This window comes from Pan paniscus, chromosome 5 (assembly GCF_029289425.2).
Source record: "Pan paniscus chromosome 5, NHGRI_mPanPan1-v2.0_pri, whole genome shotgun sequence".
NCBI lineage: Eukaryota > Metazoa > Chordata > Mammalia > Primates > Hominidae > Pan > Pan paniscus.
In genome coordinates this window covers 95,862,665-95,885,403 of record NC_073254.2, presented here as the reverse complement: position 1 = coordinate 95,885,403, position 22,739 = coordinate 95,862,665, and the positions used below count along the sequence as shown (strand labels likewise).

Below are 22,739 nucleotides of genomic sequence, written 5' to 3'. Positions count from 1 at the left end.
AAGAGTTCAAGACCAGCCTGGCCAACATGGTGAAACCCCATCTCTACTAAAAATATAAAAATTAGCCAGATGTGGTGGTGGGCGCCTGTAATCCCAGCTACTCGGGAGGCTGAGGCAGGAGAATCACTTGAACCCAGGAGGCAGAGGTTGTAGTGAGCCAAGATCAAGCCACTGCACTCCAGCCTGGGTGATAGAGTGAGATTCCACCTCAAAAAAAAAAAAAGAAAAGAAAAAGAAAAAGAAATTATTCCAACTTCTATACAGAGACTGGATTAAGGAGAAGTAAGAATCTAAGCGAAGAGACCAAACAGGAGTCTATGATGCAGGAGGGCATCATGCAGGAGATTCAACATAATGGTAGTCTAGGCCAGCAGTCTCCAAACTGAGGTACAAGAAGACTTTCTAAGAAGGTATACAAGCATGGATAGCTTAAGGAAATCAATTTACACACTACTGCCTTCGTTAAAAAATGACTTCTCTAAAAAAGCACCTAATGCCAAATAACTCTTCTTCCTCTTTCCTTTACACAAAACAAGCTCCATAAAACAAACAGGAAGCTAAAGACATTCCTGTATTCTTTCATTCATTCAACAGATATTTATGCTCTGTATCAGTTACCATTCTAGGGGTTTGGAATATGAAACAAAAATCCCTGCCTTCTTAGTGTTTTCATGAGGTGCGGGTGGGGGCAGAAACAATTGATATTAGGTAAATAACAAGATGATATATGAGCAATGATTAGTAGGAGATAAGAGAGTCTTTTGCATCTCTGAGAGAAGAACATTCCAGACCACTAAAAGAAGTCTTGTAAATTAATTTCAGTACATGCGTAACAACAGAAAAATTAGCAATACCTTCAACAATTCTGTCATCAATATCTTGACCTGTTCCATAGGATTCAGTCAGGTATCTGTTTAAAATATAGGATAAAAAATGTTGATAACAATAATATGGTGTACAATAATTTATAATTATTTAGTACATATAAAACTGAAACCTAGATCATCATTGTAACAAATGTGTAATTAAATGCAACTATTCTGTCATAGCTTTTAAAATTTATTTAAAATTCTATTTGGGGCCAGGTGTGGTGGCTCATGCCTGTAATCCCAGCATTTTGGGAGGCCAAGGCGGGTGGATTACCTGAGGTCAGGAGTTCGAGACCAGCCTGGCCAACATGGTGAAACCCCTTCTCTACTAAAATACAAAAAATTAGCCAGGCATGCTGGCATGTGCCTGTCATTCCAGCTACTCAGGAGGCTGGGGCAGGAGAATCGCTTGAACCTGGGAGGCCAAGGTTGCAGTGAACCAAAACTGCACCACTGCACTCCAGCCTGGGCGACAGAGTGAGACTCCGTTTCAAAAAAAAAAAAAAAAATTATATTTGGTGGTACTATGCTCATTACCTCAATGATGAGATCATTCACACCCCAAACCTGTGTCATAAAATATACTCATAACAAACCTGCACATGTATGGCCTGAATCTAAATGTTGAAATTATAAAAATGAAAAATAAATTCTATTTGTATTGCATTTAACATCTAATCGATATTGTTTTTTAAATTGTTTTGGGAATGTTCTGATTTTATCCAACTATTTGATTTTAAATATATCACATTCATCAACTATAGGAGATGTCAAAGCCTTTTGTGAGAGCCTATTAATTCAATCTTTGGCTACAGAAAATGAGGCAATCTGCCTCCAAACAACTGGGAAGTTATCACTATTCCTGTTGTTTCACTGAAATATGAAACACGGAGAAATAACTATTTGCCTGGCACATTTCAAAATACAGAGCAATCCTTAATTTAAAATGTAAGTTCATATTATAAGTTTATAACTCCTTAACTTTTTGTTCATTTTCATATATTAACCATAGACTCATATAGACTATTACATACAGGAAAGAAAGAAAAAGAAATTGAAACACTTAGAATCCAAGAATACTGGGAAGCATTCACTTAACCAGAATTGTGTGTATAGCTGTTAACAAACTCTTCAATTGATTTTACATAAATAACTCTGAACAGCATACATATTTACATAATGAATAGCAAACTTTCATAGTACCACTATGCAGCAATCAACTAAGAACTATAATTCCGTGGGAGTAACACTGGTGAGTATGCTGCTCCTAGCAGTAGTTCAACCACTAGATCTAACCTCATGGGTATGTAAATTAAAAGAACTATACTACAATGAGTGTTATGATTCCTTCCATTTTTAAAATGCTATAATTCTAAACAAAGTGTAAGGCCAGGCATGGTGGCTCATGCCTGTAATCTCAGCACTTTAGAAGGTCAAAGTGGGAGGGTCACTTGAGTCCAGGAGCTGGACACCAGCCTGGACAACATAGCATAACCCTGTCTCTACAAAAAAATAAAAAATTAGCCAGGATGGTGGCACATGCCTGTGGTCCCAGTTACTTGGGAGGCTGAGGTAGGAGGATCACTTGGCCCCAGGAGGTCGAGGATGCAGTGAGCTATGATTGCACCACTGCCCTACAGCCTGGGTGACTGGGCAACAGAGCAAGACCCTGTTTTCAAAAAAAACAAACTAAACCAAACAAACAAACAAAAAAAAACACAATGCAGAGAGTTTAATTTAATGGCAGCAAAGAGAACACATTAGGAGGCAGACTATAGGGAAATAGAAATAAGGAGGCAAATTATCGTAAGCTTAAGGTAAAAAATGGTTTTAACCATGCTAACAACAGAAATATAGACAGAACGTAAATGTGAGATTCTTAAGGAATATTTCTAGATCACCCTTTGTCTAACCAGTACCGGTATCCTCCAAGATCCTCGTGTGAATAACATGTCAGAGCTGGCTTTCAGTAATCTATAGACTAGCTTCCATATAAGATGTCTGTATCTTAAAGAGGATAGAGCTCACCATTCCAAACTATGTCATGAAGTATGCAAAGGTATTAAAAGTCAACCTTTTCAAATTCTCAAAGAAATATTTGCACACCCATGTTCATTAACAGCACTATTGACAACAGCCAAGAGGTGGAAGTAACCTAAATGTCCATTGACAAATGCATGGATAAACAAAATGTACCACAGATCTACAATAAAATAGTATTCAGCCTTAAAAAGGAAGGATGGGATCCAAAATACTAAAAAATAAAAATAAAAGGAAGGAAATTCTGACACATACTACAACATGGATGAATCTTAAGTTGAGCTAAATAAAATAGGCCAGTCACAGAAAGACAAATACTGTGTAATTTCACTTACATGAGAAATAGCTAAAGTAGTTAAATTCACAGAAAAACTGGAAAGTAGAATGGTGGTTGCTAGGTGAGTGGATAAATGGAGTTGTTGTTGAATGGGTCAAGTTTTAGTTTTCCAAGATGAAAGTTCTGGAGATTGTACAGATTGGCTGCACAACAATGTGAATATACTTAATGCTACTATGCTATACACTTAGAAATGGTTGACAACTTTTACGTAAGTATTTTTTTACCAGAAAACAGTCAACCTGGTTGCCAAGCATGGTGGTTCATGCCTATAATCCCAGCATTTTGGGAGGCCAAGGCAGGAGGGTTGCTCAAGCCCAGCCCAGAAATTCGAAACCAGCCTAGGCAACACAGTAAGACTTCATCTCTACAAAAAAAGTAAAAGATTAGCAGGGCATGGTGGCATGTGCCTATAGTCCCAGCCATTCGGGAGGATGAGGTGGAACAGTGGCTTGAGCCCAGGAGGTCAAGGCTACAGTGAGCTGTGGTGGTGACACTGCATTCCACCCTGGGTGACACAGTAAGACCCTATCTCAAGGGGGGGAAAAAAAGATCAACCTACTCAAATACTTCAAGTTAGCTGAATACTCACCTTAGAACAAATTTTGTATTTTCTGTTTTGCCGGCTCCTGATTCTCCAGATACAATGATAGACTGACTCATCTTGAGCACCTTCATGTCTCGAAAAGCTTTATCAGCTAGGGTCAAAATAAGACATTAATGATGAGCAATATATTAAATATAAAGTTAATAATAGAAAGTTCACTTTAGGAGCACTTACTCTTAAAGAAATCATAAATGTCTATTCAATGTTAATGAAATTTTAAAATAAAGTCATTCAAAAGTGTTCAAATCATTTTAAAAGTATTTACTTTAAATGTTCTATCTTATTATCCTAAAAGTTAAGTAATATGAAATCCAAATAAACAACTCTTAAGTTTCTGACAGAATGTCTTGATATTATGGGCTGTGGCTCATCTCTTCCTAATTCCAGAGCTGATCTGCAGAGGGATTAAAAAAATGGTCACTATGCATAACTAATGAAGTCCCCAGTGAAAAGCAAGAATTAATGAGCTTCCAATTAAGAAATCTGGCAACCAAAAATTCAGCTGGAAAAAAAAATACATAATGGCAAAATATATCTGTGGGGTTTTTTTCCTCTAATACAACTATTAAATTTAGAATTTGTCAACATTTTACAACTAGGCAAAATTAACAGCTTTAAATTTCCTAGATTTGCCTCTGTTTACATATATATTTTTTAACTATCTTCATTAGACTCCAACAATTTAGGCTATAAACTGTATTAAATGTTACGACTACACAGACAAGTTGAAAGCAATTTAATGCTGTTAAAGCAGTCTCAAATTAAGACAACTTTAATTCAAAACTAGGTCATCACAATTTGGCTCTATAAGACAACTATTTCTCACCTCAGACATGTGCCAAGAAGACTTCAGAAACGGCTTTTACTCTAAGGGAGAATGCAAACCATATACAAGAGCGCACACATCCCTTTGTCCAATTTATCAGCAGCGCTTTTTTTTTTTTTTTTTTTTTGAGACAGGGTATCTCTCTGTCACCCAGGTTGAAGTATAGTGGCATGATTTCAGCTCACTGCAGCCTCAATCTCCTGAGCTCAAGCGATCTTCCCACCACTGCCTCCAGAGTAGCTGGGACTACAGGCAAGCACATGCCCGGCTAATTTTTTCATTTTTTTTATAGAGACAAGATTTTGCATGTTTGCCCAGGCTGGTCTTGACTTCTCAGGCTCAAGCGATCCGCCCTCCCCGAAGTGCTTGGATTACAGGCATGAGCCACCACACCCATCCTCCACACATTTTTAAAGAATCATTCCAAACACTTGCTTTTTAGCAGTAAAAAGCTAAAAATAAAAGCTGGTTTATTTACACTTTAAACATGTAACTTTTCTCCAGTGATGTTTGCTCGTATTCAGGTTCTAAGGGATGGGGCACCATTTTGCAGGCTGCAACACAACGATGCCTGTCATAGCTTCTTCAAGCCAAAAGTAAATCTGCTGCTGCCCTGGTAGAGTAATTATGTCAGCCATATTCACTCTACCTAGTAGCAGACAGCACACAGGTCAACCAAATCTGGAAGTGAACTCTGGTTAGGCCAAAACACAAGCATGAAGGGAAAGCCCAAAGAGAAACAGGATGCACTACGAACTAGTTCCAATACATGTCATTTAGCTGCTTTATGTCTGAATGCAAAGGGTTAGCTAACACCTCCGCATTTGGTGGGAAGAGGGGTAATTGCTCATTCTGATCTAAAACCTCCCATCTCTATGACTCAGAGCTGGAGGACTTCAAAATAAAAGAGGCTGAGAAAGGCAAAGAGACACTACTGTCTTCCCACATAGATTCTCCAGTGGTATGAAGCATATACTACTTTTAATCCTTTAATTTTATAAACCCCTGATGCAAGATGATGCCCAGAAGTCTGCTCTTACAGCTGAAATCTAGCCCAAGTAACACACTCATAAGGGATGAGCTGGGTAAGAGATGAAGGCCAGAACCTCAAAATTGTGAAGGAGGACAATTTTAAGATGGAGCTGATGGTATTAAAGAGTCTAAAAGTACCATTAGGTCAGCTTTTACTACATCCTGCTTTCACCTGGGCAGACATCCCTTAGAGGACACAGGCATTTAACACAGATAATGATGTATGGTATGCCTGCCCCATTAGTTGACTATAAAAGTATTCTTCCTCACCCTGTGTAAAATACTTGCTCCTAACAATGTTGATATATCCAAGAGGTATACAGTTTCTCCAAAATATATATTCAATTTATGGTATCTTTTATTAATCCAAAAGAAAAATTGAGTAAATTTGTACAATATAAAGAAAGACAAGAATTAAAATACATTTAAAATCACTTACCAATTGCAAAGACATGAGGTGGTCTTGTCCCAAGAGATTTTCCTTGATATGACTTTATTGCTTCTGAAGAATATATTTTAGGTATGTCAAAGTATGGATTCACTGCAATCAGAATGTTGGCGACATATGTCTAAATACGAAAAGCATAAACATAAAATATTCCAATTACTATTTTCATTTAAAGATAAACAAAGCTCATAGAAAAAATAAAATACAAAAAATTTCAATTATCTATATAACTAAGACTCCCAAATCAGTCCTAAATATTCCCTGAGTATTCCCTGATCTTTATAGGGACCCATATTTCTCCAATTCTTAATAAATATTTGTATCTTACCAACCCATACGCACCTCAAGTTCAGCATATCCAAACTCAAGATTATCTCTTCCCACCTACCTCTGCCTCAAAGAAAATATTATCCTTCCATGTGCTTCCTCAGGGACATGGCATCACCACCAAGTCACCACAGACAGAAATCTGAGTCTCTAGCTCTATCTCATTCAGCCTTCTCCTGTTGATTCTACTTATGAAATCTCCTACAGCTAAGTTTTAGTCATTTGTATTCCTTACCTACTGTATTCACCCTGCTACTAAGGAGTTTAATACAGCTCGTAGCACCTTCTGGGCCCATCCCTATCACTGAATGCCAAGGATTGATTTAGCTCTGTGGTGACCATTTGGTCCCAGATTTCTTCCAAACAATATATGTTAACCATTGCCTAGAACATTTATGGGTTAAATGTTTAATGAGCAACTTAAGCTTGCTTTTAATTTTGGAATTTAGCACATAGTAGATACTCAACATGAGTCAGCTGATTGAGTAAATTTTGCCTCTAAATATATTTCTAATCAAGAATAGCCACATTTAAACTTAAATATGTTCTTTATTTAGTTGATTTTGAAAAAAATCAGGGAGAAAAGTAAAGTCTTAAAACTACATATAACTAGAAGATGGCAAGTATACTCTTTTGGAATAGAATAAGTAAGTTCTATCTCCCAGCTGTCACTACTTGGACAGATGGCAGAGACTAAATGTAATTTAGTCAGAATTAAGTAAGTACAATTAGGCAAATTGATAGTGATATAATAGATTAAGACTGTCATTTGATCTAGTAAGTGTCAAAGAAGCCATGTGTTTTCTTCGTTCAAAAATAATGAAGAGCCCCATCTTTATAACAGAAGAACTACAGTGGGGTAATTTATCTCCAGTCACCAAAGGACTACACAGTTAGGTGATATTGGAATAAAGTCTCATGCATGCCCAAAGAATAATTATAATTAAAACATACTAGGTTAAGTATCCATCTGAATGATTTGGTGTAAACCTTGACTATTTACACTGAAAGCATTTTCTTTCATTTTTGAATATTCTGGACTTTCAAGGTAGAGTACCTACGGTCTAATGAAATTCAGCAACTATTTAGGCTCTATGGTCAGCATTCCTGTGTTCTTAGTATTTCCTCAGATACTACCTCCTATTCTAATTTACATTTTTTTCCTCATTCAAATTTTTAATTTCAATATACATTCCTTATAGGCTGCCTTACATTGTCTTCCAAACAATGTGGAAAGTGAATCAAACACATCTACAGACATACCAGAAGTCAAAAATCAAAACCAAAAACCATTACAGTGCTTTTAAAAATACTCAAACTTGACATTTTTAAGTCCAAAAGATATTAAACGACACTCTGAATTCATTATTTCATCCCACAAATACTGATTAAGTGCTTTCTGTGTACCAGGCATGCTTTAACTCCCGGAGTTCGAGTTGTAAATTAGAAAAAAATCTTTGTCCTCACTAAGCTCACACTCTATTCAAGAGGCTCAGATCAAGCATGATTTTCTGTTAGAAAATTTCAAGCGTGACAAAATCAAAGAGTACCACATGAAATAATTATCTCCACAAAAACTTACACTACAGGTAAAATACTTACATAAATTCTGTCTTTACTATATCGAACTTTGATATTATGGAGCAGTGTGGCTTCATTTAAATACATTAGTGAACCTAAGACATAAAATTTATATGTCATTAGAGAATTGAAGAAAACAAATAAAATAAAGCAATACTATCTTAATCTGAATCACTTTGACTCATCCTAAAAATCAATTGTTAGGTTACATTTAACTCCATCTTTTTTAAAACCCTGGCTGATGTAAACCCTAGAAGCTGATTTAAAAGAGATTCAGTTTACATGTGTGTTACAGTGATATTTTTAAGTAATGAATTTTCAACTAAAAGAGTAAACCTAGTGAGTACTCGTTAATGAAGGTTGATTAAAAAGCACAATTCAAAAGGGAAAAAAGTACTACAATAGATAGCTCTGATTTTAATATACTTCTGACACAACAAAGTGATGACACCAATCCAATCTGATACTCAGAATTTCACAGATAAAACACAAAAGATAAAATTTTAGAATGGGAACAGACCATCAAATCATTCAGGGAGTCCTTCACAACTGACATAATGAACACTCCTAGAGAAATTATGTATGTCTTAACTGAGAATATGAAGCTGATTAATGGGAGAGTTTGAACAGATAAATCTTGTTTGTGTGACATCTGCTCTACTGAAGTGTCAGAACTGACTCCCAATCTATTCTCCAAGTCCTTCAATCTCCTGAGCTCCATTTCTATGCCTTGCTAGAGTAGACAAAAACCACTCCTCTTCTCAACCACCTTGTTTCTGTTATTAGCACCACCATTTTCTCTGTCACTGAAATTGTAAACCTTAGTCAACACTAAAATCATCTTCTCTCCCCCTCCTTATTCTAAACCAGTTTCCAAATCTTTATGCCATGTAAGAAAGTACAGCACAGTGCCAGCTCATGGCAGGTACTCAAAGCATAATCTGAATCTCTCAACCTATCTCCCTTCTTTCCATTTCTACTGCTCCAATACCAGTTTAGTTCTCATTACCTCTTTTGTGATCATGGTAGCCTCTTATTTACCTTTTGCCTCAGTCTCTCTCCTCTCTAATCCAGGCTTCTCAGCACATTAACTAAAGTAGAGCCCTCATCAAATCTCTCTCCCCATAAAATCATCACTGGGTCTCTATCAACATCCAAATTCATGTCTGATCAGAGCTCTTAATAAACCTACATTCATGACCTTTTCATATAATTTTCCACAATTCACCTTAATACTAACTTATAGACAGACTGAACTATTTATTAAATGCAGGTATCATTCATCTATCGGCTTCCATGTAGAATATCCTCTACATTTCTAGGTGTCAAAAACCTACCTACTCTTTAAGGTCAGTACAAAGGTTACCCTACAAATGACACTTACCCATTCTCACCACCACCACTACAACTACTATCTTCTTTGCAATTTCTTTATGGTTCTTACCACACACTGCCAGTGTTATTATGATAATTTTACATATCTGGTTTTGTCTATTAAATCAGATCCTTGGGGGCAAGATTCTGCCTGATTCATTTGTTTGATACCTCACTGAAATTGTTCATGTGCCTACACTGCATGTATGTCTAACATACTATTCAACACCTAACCAATGGTGTCAAACAAGAGCCTCTTGCCATAACTACCTCCACAGACTGCCCATCCATCTATACTCATTTAATGCAGCCAGTTCACTTTCACCTCACTGCTTTTTTTTTCCTTTTTTTGAGACAAAATCTCACTCTGTTGCCAAGGCTGGAGTGCAGTGGCACGATCTCAGCTCACTGTAACCTCCACCTCCTGGGTTCAAGCAATTCTCCTGCCTCAGTCACCTCACTGCTTTCTAGTGCCACTTAGGGCAGAATAAAAGAGAGTAAGAAGTGGGTGGAGGCTCCTAACAGCTGAATGGCAGCTTTCCTTTTAATTAAGGAAGGATATAGAGAGGGTTAGGCAGCAGAGGTATTAATATATCTGGTTTGGGTATGAGGTCACCTACCTTTCCATATCCCTAATCTTCCATCCTTGTCCCCTGGAGCCTGGTCTACGTGTTCCTCTTTCTTTACCCAAAGCACTCTGTTGAACCACTCCCCATCTCTCTCACTTTCCTCTGAAATACCTGGTTGCATGATGTTGTCACTGCTTCCTCTAAGTAAAAACTCATAATCCTACAGTACGCTTCCCCTGTGAACGCTAATCATATAAGCCTACACAGACATGGGAATTACTACTTGCTCTCCTATCTTTACTCCTTCCACACTCACCACCTACCTTTTCAGGGATGTGTGTTTACTAAACCAAATAAATCCCTAACTGATGAAGTATCTGCTGATGACAATAAGAATTTGGACAGGAGGGTATTCCTCTGAAATCATGCCACACAGGCCATTCCATTTTCAAGAAGACACAGAAAAAGAGAGAGGGAGAGGAAAATATTTGCAACCCTGTCTTGCCAGAATGTGAAATGCTAAGTCCCAACTGCCTACATCTCCCTAAAGGTATGACCTAGGTATGTCCACAAGGGCCTCACAAATAACTTCCTGCTCTACCAAATAATTCCTTCCTCCTGTCCTTTCCTAGTAGTCAGTCCTAGGATTACTTGGCTTGGCTATTTACATGCAACTCTTTATGTAAACTGTTTACCTTTTATGCCTAATTATTAACAGATTTAACTATACCCAAAAGAATATTAAAATTTTGAAACAATTTAACATAAGACATATAACAAAATATTTGAATAAACAATTAGTTTCTTTATAAACACTGTTTTAATAAATAAATATAAAACATATACAAAAGTTTCTAATGAAGATTAGGTATGACTTCATTATTAAATTTAGATATATGACTAGAGAGTTATCTGAGCATTTAAGATCCTGCTTAATCATTACAGCTCTGGCTCACTAAAAGAAAAAAGGAACCCACAAACAACTTCAACACAGAAGTCAATCAATTCTAAATATATGTTGTTGTAGAAGTCATTCCATTAGTGAAAAAAAGACTGAGGCAACTTTTAGAATTCTTTCCAATTTTATTTATTTATTATTTAGAGACGGAGCTTCACTCTTGTCACCCAGGCTGTAGTGCAACAGCGTGATCTCGGCTCACTGCAATCTCCACCTCCTGGGTTCAAGGGAGTCTCCTGCCTCGGCCTCCCGAGTAGTTGGGATTACTGGCGCCCACCACCATGCTCAACTAATTTTTGTACTTTTAGTAGAGACAGGGTTTCACCATGTTGGCCAGGCTGGTCTCAAAGTCCTGACCTCAGGTGATCCACCCACCTCAGCTTCCCAAAGTGCTGGGATTACAGGAGTGGGCCACTGCGCCCAGTTTCTTTCCAATTTTATACTCTATTATTATCAACATCTAATAGACAATAATTCACGAAGAACATTATGTGCCATGAAAGTCATAGTAGCTCAAAATCAGCATGGAAAAATGCAATTATTTTCCTTTTAATTACTGACTTCACACGCCCGATTTTCCTATTCTTGTGACAATAACCAACAGTCAAACAGCAAAATTAACATACTAATTTCTACATATAAAACCCTTCACATAGAAAACTCAGAGCTATAGCTCGGTGCAGTGGCTCACGCCTATAATCCCAGCACTTTAGGAGCCCAAGGCAGGCAGATCATCTGAGGTCAGGAGTTTGAGACCAACCTGGCCAACATAGTGAACCCCATCTCTACTAAAAATACAAAAATTAGCTGGACATGGTGGTGCACACGTGTAGTCACAGCTACTCAGAAGGCTGAAGCAGAAGAATTGCTGGAACCCGGGAGGTGAAGGTTGCAGTGAGCTGAGATCACGCCACTGCACTCCAGTCTGGGTGACAGAGCGAGACTGTCTCAAAAAAAAAAAAAAAAATTTAGACCTAAAAGTAGGTAATAAGTGTTGCTACACTGTTAAGGCACTATTAAAAGACAACACATATTGGGGTGGGAGTGAAATATCCTCATCATTGTCCCTACCTCCTCCATTAAACAAAAAAAAAAGACTTCACATGCCTCTGTTTCAGTAGAACCTTCAACACATACTTCAGAACACTCTCTACAGGCATCAATCATTTAATCTTCACATTACCATAATATAAAGAAGAAAAGAATTTTAGAAATATGCATGTGAGACCCTGTGTGTGTGTGCATGTGTGTGTGTGTGCAAGTGTATAACACAAAGCTACCACTATAGCTTTGTGTTACAGTGTGTCATTCAGCAGAGGACAGTGGTATGGTGGCATGCCTCAGATGAAAGTACTAAGTGACAGAACCACTGCAGCTGGAAACCCTACATTCTAAACTCAACAACCAAAGTTGTGTTAATAATGTGGTTTCAGAAAAGTGTCTTCAGTAGGGATGGGCTACTATCTTATGAGAATAGTTAACACCCACACATTAACATTGCTGCCATCTGGCATCACCAAGGAAACCACCTGCCAGAGGCAGCAAATACTGAGGTTGCAAAAATTTGTAAGTTAGACAAGCATAGCAAGACAAAGCAAATGCAGAGAGAATGTTTTAAAATATTAATTTAAGAAATGGATTAAAAACTATTCAAAACCATTTGTTACATTTAGAGACATACACATTAATAAATGAAAAGGATTGATTCCTAGTTATGCATACCCTAGCAAGTTTTAACAGAACAAATTCGTATTTTAGATATGGTACAGTCTCATTCCTTATTATTTTATTCTGATTGCTATTCAAAAATGTATTATTTAATCAGACAAACTCTCCAGCAATTTTGGAAAGGAAGGGAATTCTACATTTTTTTCCTCAATCTCTTGCACCTAATAAAAACAGCTACCATTTATTAAGAGTCATTAGACGCTGTGCAAAGCACTTTATATCATCTCTAATCATACAACACACACATTACTTCCATTCTACAGACGAGAATTTCAGAAGAGAGATGAAATGCCCACAAGCAGACAGCCTCCTAATAACATAGTTAGAATCAGAATTTAGGCTTGCCTAACTCTACAGTTACAGTCCATGGCTCCCCATTACTCCCACTATTCTATGCTGCCACCATTCTACATATGGGGGTTTTAAAGGCTTACTCAAATGTGAATTCCAGAGAAAATCAATAATAACACATCTATTCCTTTCTCTTACCTTTTCTTCTCAAATGGAGAGTTTTTAGTATTAGGTACCTTGACAACTGTACGTAATTGTTAACACTACCTTTTTTTGTTAAATGGAGAGTTGTTAGTGTCAAGCACCTTTAATGAAATCCATGACAAGTGTACATAATTGTTAACACTGCTGCCCCCAATATGAAATGATTACTGCTTAATCTTAAAAATGTAAGAATAAACATTGGCCTGTTCCATCGAGAAGGGCTTTTTTCATCAAACATGCAAAGATGTTATAAGTCAAATTAATGCTGTGTTTTAATATAATCGTTCTGAAAATAATTTTTCAATTAGTAATTATATAGAATTTTTTTAAATGCATGTTTGCTTCAAACGGTGATGTTAAATGACTCCTACTGACTCAACTTCCAAATTACTGAACCACATATACTACAATAAAAATCACCTGACTCTAGATAAGATTCAATAACTTTCAAAACTGTTAACAAGAGACTTTTAGTTCAAGCCTTACAGTAATTACCATTCCCCACATTTATGCAACTCAAATAACACCAAAAGAACACTCAAGACTCTTTCACCAAAATGCAAATGTGAGACAACATGGAGGACTCGAGTTCCTTCATTCACATGAATATTCGTGTCAAAAGACTAGATTGTTTCTGAACCAGCATAGTGTATCTGTAATATAACCACTAATTTATTTTTTTAAAAGAACAGTTTCCTTTTCTGTGCAGAGAGTTAATTTTTAACTTGGTACTTACAGTTATCTTCCACATCTTTTTTACTGTCCTCTTCTGCAGGAAACACTTGGTTTATGAGAGCCAAAAATGTCTAACAATCAAAACAAATGCTCATTAAACTCAAGGCTTTTAAATAGTAAGAACAATAGAAGGGCTTAATTGGTTGCATACACTGTAGTAGTGGCAACAATATGCTCTTTATTAAAATATAATACAGATAATACTATTTAACAAGTCATTAACCCCAAAACAGAACAATAACTTTACTCAAAAATATTATCTACTATTACTGTGGACATGAAATCAATAATAAAAATCAGTAAGTAAGTATCCTAGGCTCTAACACCTAAAGAAGGACAAAAAAAGAGGTATATTAATATTACATTTACATACATATGCTATTTAACAAATTTTTTTAAATAAAATGTTAATGTGGTAGATACAGTAATTTCAGTGTTTTAAAAAAGGAAAAAGTAACCGGGCACAGTGGCTCATGCCTATAATCCCAACACTTTGGGAGGCCGAGGTGGGTGGATCATCTGAGGTCAGGAGTTTGAAATTAGCCTGGCCAACATGGTAGAACTCCGTCTCTACTAAAAATACAAAAATTAGCCAGGCGTGATGCAGCACCCCTGTAATCCCAGCTACTGGGGAGGCTGAGGCAGGAGAATCCCTTGAACCCAGGAGGTGGAGGATGCAGTGAGCCGAGATCATGCCATTGCACTCCACCCTGGAAGACAAGAGTGAAATTCCATCTCAAAAACAAAAAGACAGAAAAAAATTCCATCTCAAAAAAAAAAAAGAAAAAAAAACATTCAATCAGATATAACCAGAGGGTTATATTAATAGCTATTGTTTCAGTAAAATATATTTGACACAAACTCTTGTACAAAAATCTGTCAGAAATATAAAAAATACCAAAAAATATTTCATCTGTAAAATTACAAGTATCCATGAATACTTATATTTATTTTATCACTTAAATGCTATAGTAACACTGCAGAATTAAGATAACATCTCATAAGAGAGAACAAATGATCTCAAATGACATCCAAAGAGAATTAAATTTTAATCCATGCCATTCTCACAGTTATTTATAAGCTGATACAGTACTTCTCAAACAATTACAATTACTCTTGTGGCCGAAGTTTCTAATTGTATCAAAGAAAACTGCAGGGAAAAATGGTTCAATTATTATAAAATAATATTTATAGGGGTGTGTGTGTGTGTGTGTGTGTGTGTGTGTGTAAAGCTACAACTATAAAGAGTAAAATCCACACTGCTGGGACTACCTCAATTCTAAGTCACACCCAATGTAGAAAATTGTTATGCCATAGAAACTCTGGAAGTTAATTACTTGGAACCCAGTACACATGTTGTTAATGTTATAAATGTGGAGAAGTTTGTAGGACAGGCCACAAAAGCAAAATTAACCCATCATGTGCATTAAGTATATTAATGGTAATATAAAACAAGCCACAATTTATAATAATGATTCTATAGGAAAATGCATTCAGAAATAACTGCTAATGTCATATATGTATGTGCCCAACTTTCACAGCCATGGCAAGAGGGTTATGGGCTCCCCAGACTTCAGGGTTTAGCTCTGCCTGGTAGGAGCCATGTCAAATTAAAAAGGTTCCAAGAAGTTAGATGATGAGGGGAGTGGGGATGAGGGGAGGCCAATGACAAAGAGTTGCTGGAATGAGAAAGTGAAGAGCAGGCTAAAAGGCCAGTAAGGAGTCCTGAAAGGTGTTTTCTCTCCCTCCTTCTTTATTCCTTAAATTATCACCAGCCCCATCTTCCTCTCTCCTTAAAATGTTTCATTAATTGTTTTCTCTTAGAGGAAGGAGGCTTTTTTCTGCTAAAAACATATCTTGATCACTCAGCATTAAACACCTACCACAAGTCAAATACAGAGCATCAAGCTCTAATGACAGAATAAAATAGCCCCTGCACTTGAGAAGATTACATAGTCTAGTAGGGAGGGAGAGACAAAGTAAACAATTATCTCCAACAAAGATTAAAGGAAAGCTAAGAATTTATACCACTCCTCAAAGGAAAAAGTAGTCAACAGTCAATTCTACTGAATGGGGGGGAGGGAGAGATTGGGTATCTGTAGAAAAACTTCATAAACAAGGTGACCTCAATCAGAGTCTTAAAAGAAAAATAAGTAGTTTCTAAGCAAAAGGATATGGAGATTGGCCAGGTGCGGTGGCTCACACCTGTAGTCCCTGTACTTTGGGAGCCCCAGGCAGGTGGATCACCTTAGGTCAGGAGTTTGAGAAAAACCTGGCCAACATGATGAAACCCCATCTCTACTAAAAATACAACAAATTAGCCAGACATGGTGGTGGGCACCTGTAATCCCAGCTACTCGGGAGGCTGAGGCAGGAGAATCGCCCAAACCCGGGAGGCAGAGGTTGCAGTGAGCCAAGATTATGCCACTTCACTCCAGCCTGGGCGACAATAGCAAAACTCCAACTCAAAAATAAATAAATAAAATAAAGAGCGGATATGGATAGTGGCACTCCAGGCAGGAGCAATGTTAGCAATGACACAAAGCACATAACATCACCTGGGGTATGGTAAGGACTTAATACTTGCAGAAGAGAAGGAGAAAGAGGCACACAAGAGTAAGAGTATGAAGGGGAGACTTGGTTGACACAACATAAGACCAGCAAAGCAGACAGGGAAAAGAAAATGCAGACCCTTCTATGCCATAAATTTAGGGCTTCAGCCTACAAGGCTTCAGAGCAGCTTCTTACCACTGCTGCAAATACAGAATATGAAACCAATTTAGTGGATTAAAATAGCTTTCTTTTTTTTTTGAGACAGGATCTCACTCTGTCACCCAGCCTAGAGTGCAGTGGCACAATCACAGCTCACTGCAGCCTTGACCTGCTGGCTTAAGTGCACTTCAGCCACCAGAGTAGCTAAAACAGGCATGTACCACCACACCCAGCTAATTTTTTAAATTTTTTGTAGAGATGAGGTCTCACTATGTTGCCCAGGCTAGTCTCAAATTCCTGAGCTCAAGCAATCCTCCCTCCTTGGACTCCCAAAGTTCTAGGATTACAGGCATGAGCCACTGCAGCTAGCCTAAAACAGCATTTTTGAAAGAATAAAAGTTATTAGAAATTATCAAAATGCATAGCATATGCTAAGAATGTTTCTTTTGATCAACTGTTTCATTTATAAGTAAACACACACAAACACTACACACACAGTTGTTGAAATGTAAAATTTATTTCTTATAAATTCACACACATAAATACACATAGCTAATGCAATGTGAAATGTATTTTACTATGGGTCACAAACAAAAACCTTGAAAAGCCATTGCTATCAAGACATGTTCCTCACTCCCTCATCTACACTTCCACTGTACTTCCACTGCGCACACACTGCACAAAGGTGTGCATGACCAGTCCACCCCTTTATGTACTTAATTCCTTAATAATTATTTCGAAGCTGATGATCTCTAGGCAATGAATGAGCTAAGCAAAAGATTGCTTCTCTTAAGGATCTTTTTAACTGTCTGGTTATTACAGCAGTATGTTTATTAAGACCCTGATCAGAAAGTAGGGAGGAAAATTAAGATTAAAGGTAATCTCTGAGAACTTGTTAATCCTCAAAAAAATCTTTGTGGAAAAAACGTACACTTTAGTTCACAGAATTATCTACAGATCCATGAAATTTATATCACTCCCTAATGTAAACAGTTTTTATTGGTTCTACATATGTACCTGAATAATATTAATAAGGCAGAGTGTAAAGCATATTAAAATATTTAAAATATGAAAAAGTGTATCCCCTTAAATCAAGTTTCTTCTATAACTGAACTGAATTGTTTTGTCACCTGTGAATACAACAAAATATACATAACAACTATATATAAACACCTAGGAAATACACTCTCAATTTCATTCTGGTCTTCTGATTTACTGCGCTTATAAAATATGTTAAACAAAAATCAAAAGCCTTCAAATATGTAAAGTAACTGAGCTTTTTTTTTAAACATGTACTGAATTTTAAATACAAATAGGTACCTGCTAATAAGAGGAAAAACCAGAAACACTTTGTCTTTCCTGTCCTGAGGGTATCTTTAACTGGCCTCCTCTAACATGGCACATTATACATTATGCATTTCAGTCCCTGGGTTGTTTACAGTAACAGAATAGTTTTCTCTGTGAAAAGACCTCATGAGAGATCCACCTTGTTTTTCTAAGGTTCCCAGAAGGATGGTAGTCATATGGCATTAGTTAGCCATGTATCATAGAATATAAATTATTCATGAACATTTTCAGTCTAAAGTAAACAGAAATGACAGCTACAAAATTTAATTTAGTCAGAAGAACTGTTTAACAGGCATACTCATTAAACTAAAAATTGTGGACATCTATCATGGGAATAAGATATTACTGTGCTGAGAGAGCTAAGAGTTGAAAAATAAACCAATTGTGGAACCAAAAGAATAAAAAGAGATTATTTCCTCTGGAAAACTTCCCCTCACTCTCTGAGAATGGAGTGAAGTTCCACAAAAACAGACTGTATCAGTCTCCATGAAGACTGAAACAGGTATTTACAATGATGCCTTCTCTGTAAACAAGTCACAACTCCTAGTCACTTTTCCCTCAGACTTTCATTTTGTAATGCTGTCTAGTTTATGTCTAAGCATGCAAAGAAATAAATACCATGTGTACAGAATTAAAGCATCTATTACAAAAATGATAGCAATAATTTTAAGTGAATAAAAAACTTTAAAAAAAGACTTTATAATAGAAGCTAAGGCAAAAAAGCAAAATCTGATATCCCCACATTCACTTTTCATATTTTTACTTTGTGACATGTCGATCACAGACACACTAATAACTTTAGTAATGTGGCACAAGAAATTAAAATGTCATTATTGTTTAGATTTTATCATACAGCTAGTTCTTAAGAATGAAAGGCTAAGAACTGGATGATCAAAGGGATGTGAAAAAAACAAAGAATGAAAGGCTCACTAAATTTCCATCTGATTTTATCATAGGGCACCATTTTTTCCCTAGGGCACATACCTCTGATTTAATCAAAGAAGTCAGGAGAAAACAGACTCACTTACCAGAAATATGCTTTCCCAAATATCTACTTCATTAAGAAGACAGACCTTACTCTTGTGAAAAAAAACACCTATTTTTGAAAGAAATCATATTTCAACATCTTTCTGAGAAACTCACCTTGCCTTTCTGATTCAAGGGTTCAATTGTTAAGCTGTCGGGGCCAATATCCACAATATTGCCCATCTGAAATCCATCTGTAGGGTGTGGCGCCCAAACGGGCTTTCCATCCTCCATTTTTGAAGGAGGATCCACGATCTCCTGTTTCCACTTCCACTGTCACCTGTTTCAAAGGAACAAATACAGCAACATGAATCAGTTTTGAAATATATATAAAACAAATAATGTATCTTTTTCAAAAGTTCACATGTAAGTCCCAACTAACAAACACATCTACCCATGCCACATAAAATCCCCACCTCCTCCCTTGCCTCTTGCTGAACTCTGCCCCCTTTATCTACTTTTTTTTTTTTTTGATACGGAATCTCACTCTCTCACCCAGGCTGGAGTGCAGTGGCACAATCCTGGCTCACTGCAAGCTCTGCCTCCCAGGATCACGCCATTCTCCTGCCTCAGCCTCCCGAGTAGCTGGGATTACAGGCATCTGCCACCACACCCAGCTAATTTTTTGTATTTTTAGTAGAGATGGGGTTTCACCGTGTTAGCCAGGATGGTCTCGATCTCCTGACCTCGTGATCCGCCTGCCTCGGCCTCCCAAAGTGCTGGGATTACAGGCGTGAGCCACCGCGCCCGGCCCCCTTTATCTACTTTTAGATGAGGCCAAGCAGAGGTTGTTCCACCCTCAGGTACACCTGCTCTACTACTGCCTTCCTTCAGGTATGACGGCAGTAGAGTACAACCCTCTGACTAGAACAGAAGCAAACGATGATAGTTTTTACCAGTTGAGTGTAATTTATAACAGCACTCCTTTTTGCTACCTAAAGTATTCTGCATTTGCACAATAAATTAAATAGTCATAGGAATAGATATTATTGTGGGGAGGTAGCTAAGAGTTGAAAAAAATAAATCAACTGTGGAAGTAAAAGGATAAAAAGAGAGATTATTATCTCTGGGAAACTTTCCCTCACTCTCTGAGAATGGACTGATGTGCTCCCAAAGCTCATCCTCACGGAACTACTCAGTATGCCATTTTTGTTGTTTTCTTATTTTCCACTGAGGTAAAACTGACATACAGTGAAATCTACAAGTCTGAGTATACAAGTTGATGAATATGGACAAATGGATATAGCCATTTATGAAACACTCCAATCAAGGTCACGAGTGGTAGCTCACGCCTAGAATGCCAACACTTTGAGAGGCCGAGGCAGGAGGACTGCTTGAGGCTACAGTGAGCTATGACTGTATCGCTGCAATCCATTCTGGGTGACGGAACAAGACTCTGTTTCTAAAACAAAACAGTTGTCTCATGACTCCTTTTGGTCAATAACCATTCCCCATGGGCATTCCTACTGTTCTGTTAGTTTCTGCCTATTCCTGAACTTCATATAAGTGACATCATACAGTATGTATTCTTTTGTGTCTGTCTTCTTTCATTCAACAAACTGTTTTTGCTTTCAACACATTTAACCTTGTTGTGCGTACTAGTCCAATGAATGACTGTACCACAGTTGTTCACCTATTGCTCTGTTGATGAATATTTGGATTGTTTACAGTTTTTGCCTAAGGTGAATTCTAACCTAATTTTTCCATTATCCCTGTATGGTTTCTTTCATACTTAGCATTCTGAGATTTAACATTCATATCTGTCTCTAAAGAGTAGCCAAAACAATCCGTGACATGCAAAATATTTTGTTTTAATGAGCCTGGATGCTATGAGACTAAAATGTAACAATGGATCATCTGGTAAATGATCCCAGATGTCATCTTGACAGGCACTTATTTTTTCACTACTTATCTATATTTAAAAAGAAAAGCTGATTCATGTGCCATAATCCTCCTTTTGTGTGGCATTCTCAAATGTGGATCCTCATGTGGATGCTCTCAGGTGTAGTTTCATGAAAGTCAAGGACGTTTGGCATACAGTTCATTCAAAAGCAGCTAACTATTGGCATGTTTGCAACTTGCTTGTTGGTTGATGTCGTCTATGCAGTGGCTACAAAGTGAGTTGTTTTCCCTATCCAGCAAACGCTATCAGGTTTATGTACAATTCCAAGTTGACAAATTAGATGAAGAGTCTTCATAGAAGTGAATCAAAACCACTACTTCAGACTTATATTACCACACATACATCTATACTCTTTCCCTAATCATATCTAGTCCCATGGCTTTAAATACCATTTATGTATGAGTGATGCTCAAAGTTGTTGCTCTAGCCGAAACCTCCACTGAGTTCCCAGATGTTTACTTGTCTACTGGACACCTCTTCATGAATGTATCTAATAGGTGTAACATAATTATTATGTTATTATTGCCATGGTCTATCACTCCAGCTTGCTCTTCCTTATATCAGTGAAGGCACTAACAGCACTCCTTCAAATCAAACCCGAAATCATCCCCAATCCCTTGAGCTCCTTCCAAATTCATATCACTTCCTTAATGTTGTCAGCTTTACCTCCAATAGGGATCACAAATCCAACTCCTTCTCTGCATCTCCTCTACCGTCTTAGTTCAAATGAACATCATCTTTTACCAGGACTTCTGTAATTAACTCAACTGCCTGCTTCTACTCGTGCCACTTCACACATATCACTGGTAATCCTACCAAAAGGTAAATCTAATCATTTCATTTCTGTTTCATCAGGACTTGGACTATTCCTCTCTGTGTCCCTAAGGCCCAGCACACAGTAAGCAACTCAATATTCACTGGTAAATGAATGAATTGTTCACACAGTTTTGGAAGGGTAAAAGCAGGTGTAGACTTAGAAGAATTGAAATATCTTCTTTTTTTTTTGAGACTGGGTCTTTCTATCACCCAGGCCATAGTGCAGTGGTACAGTGATGCAATCATGGCTCACTGCAACCTTGACCTCCCACGTTCAAGACATTCTCCTATTTCAGCCTCCCAAGTAGCTGGGACCATAGGTGCATGCAGGTAATTTTTGTAATTTTTATTTTTTTATATACAGGGTCTCACTGTGTTGCCCAGGCAGGTCTCGAACTCCTGGGCTCAAGCAATCAACCTGCCTCAACCATACAAAGTGCTGGGATTACAGGCGTGAGCCACTGTGCTCATCCTGAAATATCTTCAAATCCTACGCTCAGCCAGGAACGGTGGCTCACACTTGTAATCAAAACACTTTAGGGTAAGGAGACAGAGCAAGATGGCTTAATAGAAGGCTCCAGCAATCACTTCCCCTTCAGGAACACCAAATTGAACAACTATCCACCCAAAAAAAGCATCTTCATAAGAACAAAAAATCAGGTGAGCAATGTACCAGTTAAAACCAGTGCCTGGTTTTAACATCACATCAAAGAAAGAGGCACTGGAGAGGGGAGCAAAACCAGTCTTCAACTCTCAGCACCACCCTCTCTCTCCCCACCCCTTGGCAGCAGCAATGGTGGTGTGGTGAGAGAATCTACAGGCTTGTGGGAGGGAGAGATCACAAACAGAGCATTTACAGAAGCCCTAGCCAGAGGCAAATAGTTCATCTCAGCAAGCCCCACTGCAGGCTAAATTGTTCTGGGGTCCTAAATAAACTTGAAAAGCAGTCTAGACCACAAGGACTGCATTTTCTGGGCAAGTCCTGGTGCTATGATAGGCTCAGAGCCAC

At 37.6% G+C, this 22,739-nt stretch overlaps 1 protein-coding gene across 6 annotated transcripts in view; it reads right to left on the bottom strand.

Moving 5' to 3' along the window:
• MYO6 (myosin VI) overlaps window positions 1-22,739 on the bottom strand; it is a 167,697-nt gene that overhangs the window by 79,836 nt on the left and 65,122 nt on the right. For all 6 annotated transcript variants that reach the window (XM_008975270.6, XM_055113900.2, XM_055113901.2 and 3 more), the window contains exons 2-7: window positions 19,129-19,291; window positions 13,928-13,997; window positions 8,089-8,162; window positions 6,151-6,280; window positions 3,839-3,944; window positions 855-910 (exon numbers count right to left, since the gene is read on the bottom strand). In XM_008975270.6, coding sequence (XP_008973518.2) covers window positions 855-910; window positions 3,839-3,944; window positions 6,151-6,280; window positions 8,089-8,162; window positions 13,928-13,997; window positions 19,129-19,245 — 553 coding nt within the window. In that variant the 5' untranslated portion in view covers window positions 19,246-19,291. The remainder of the gene's footprint in view (window positions 1-854; window positions 911-3,838; window positions 3,945-6,150; window positions 6,281-8,088; window positions 8,163-13,927; window positions 13,998-19,128; window positions 19,292-22,739) is intronic.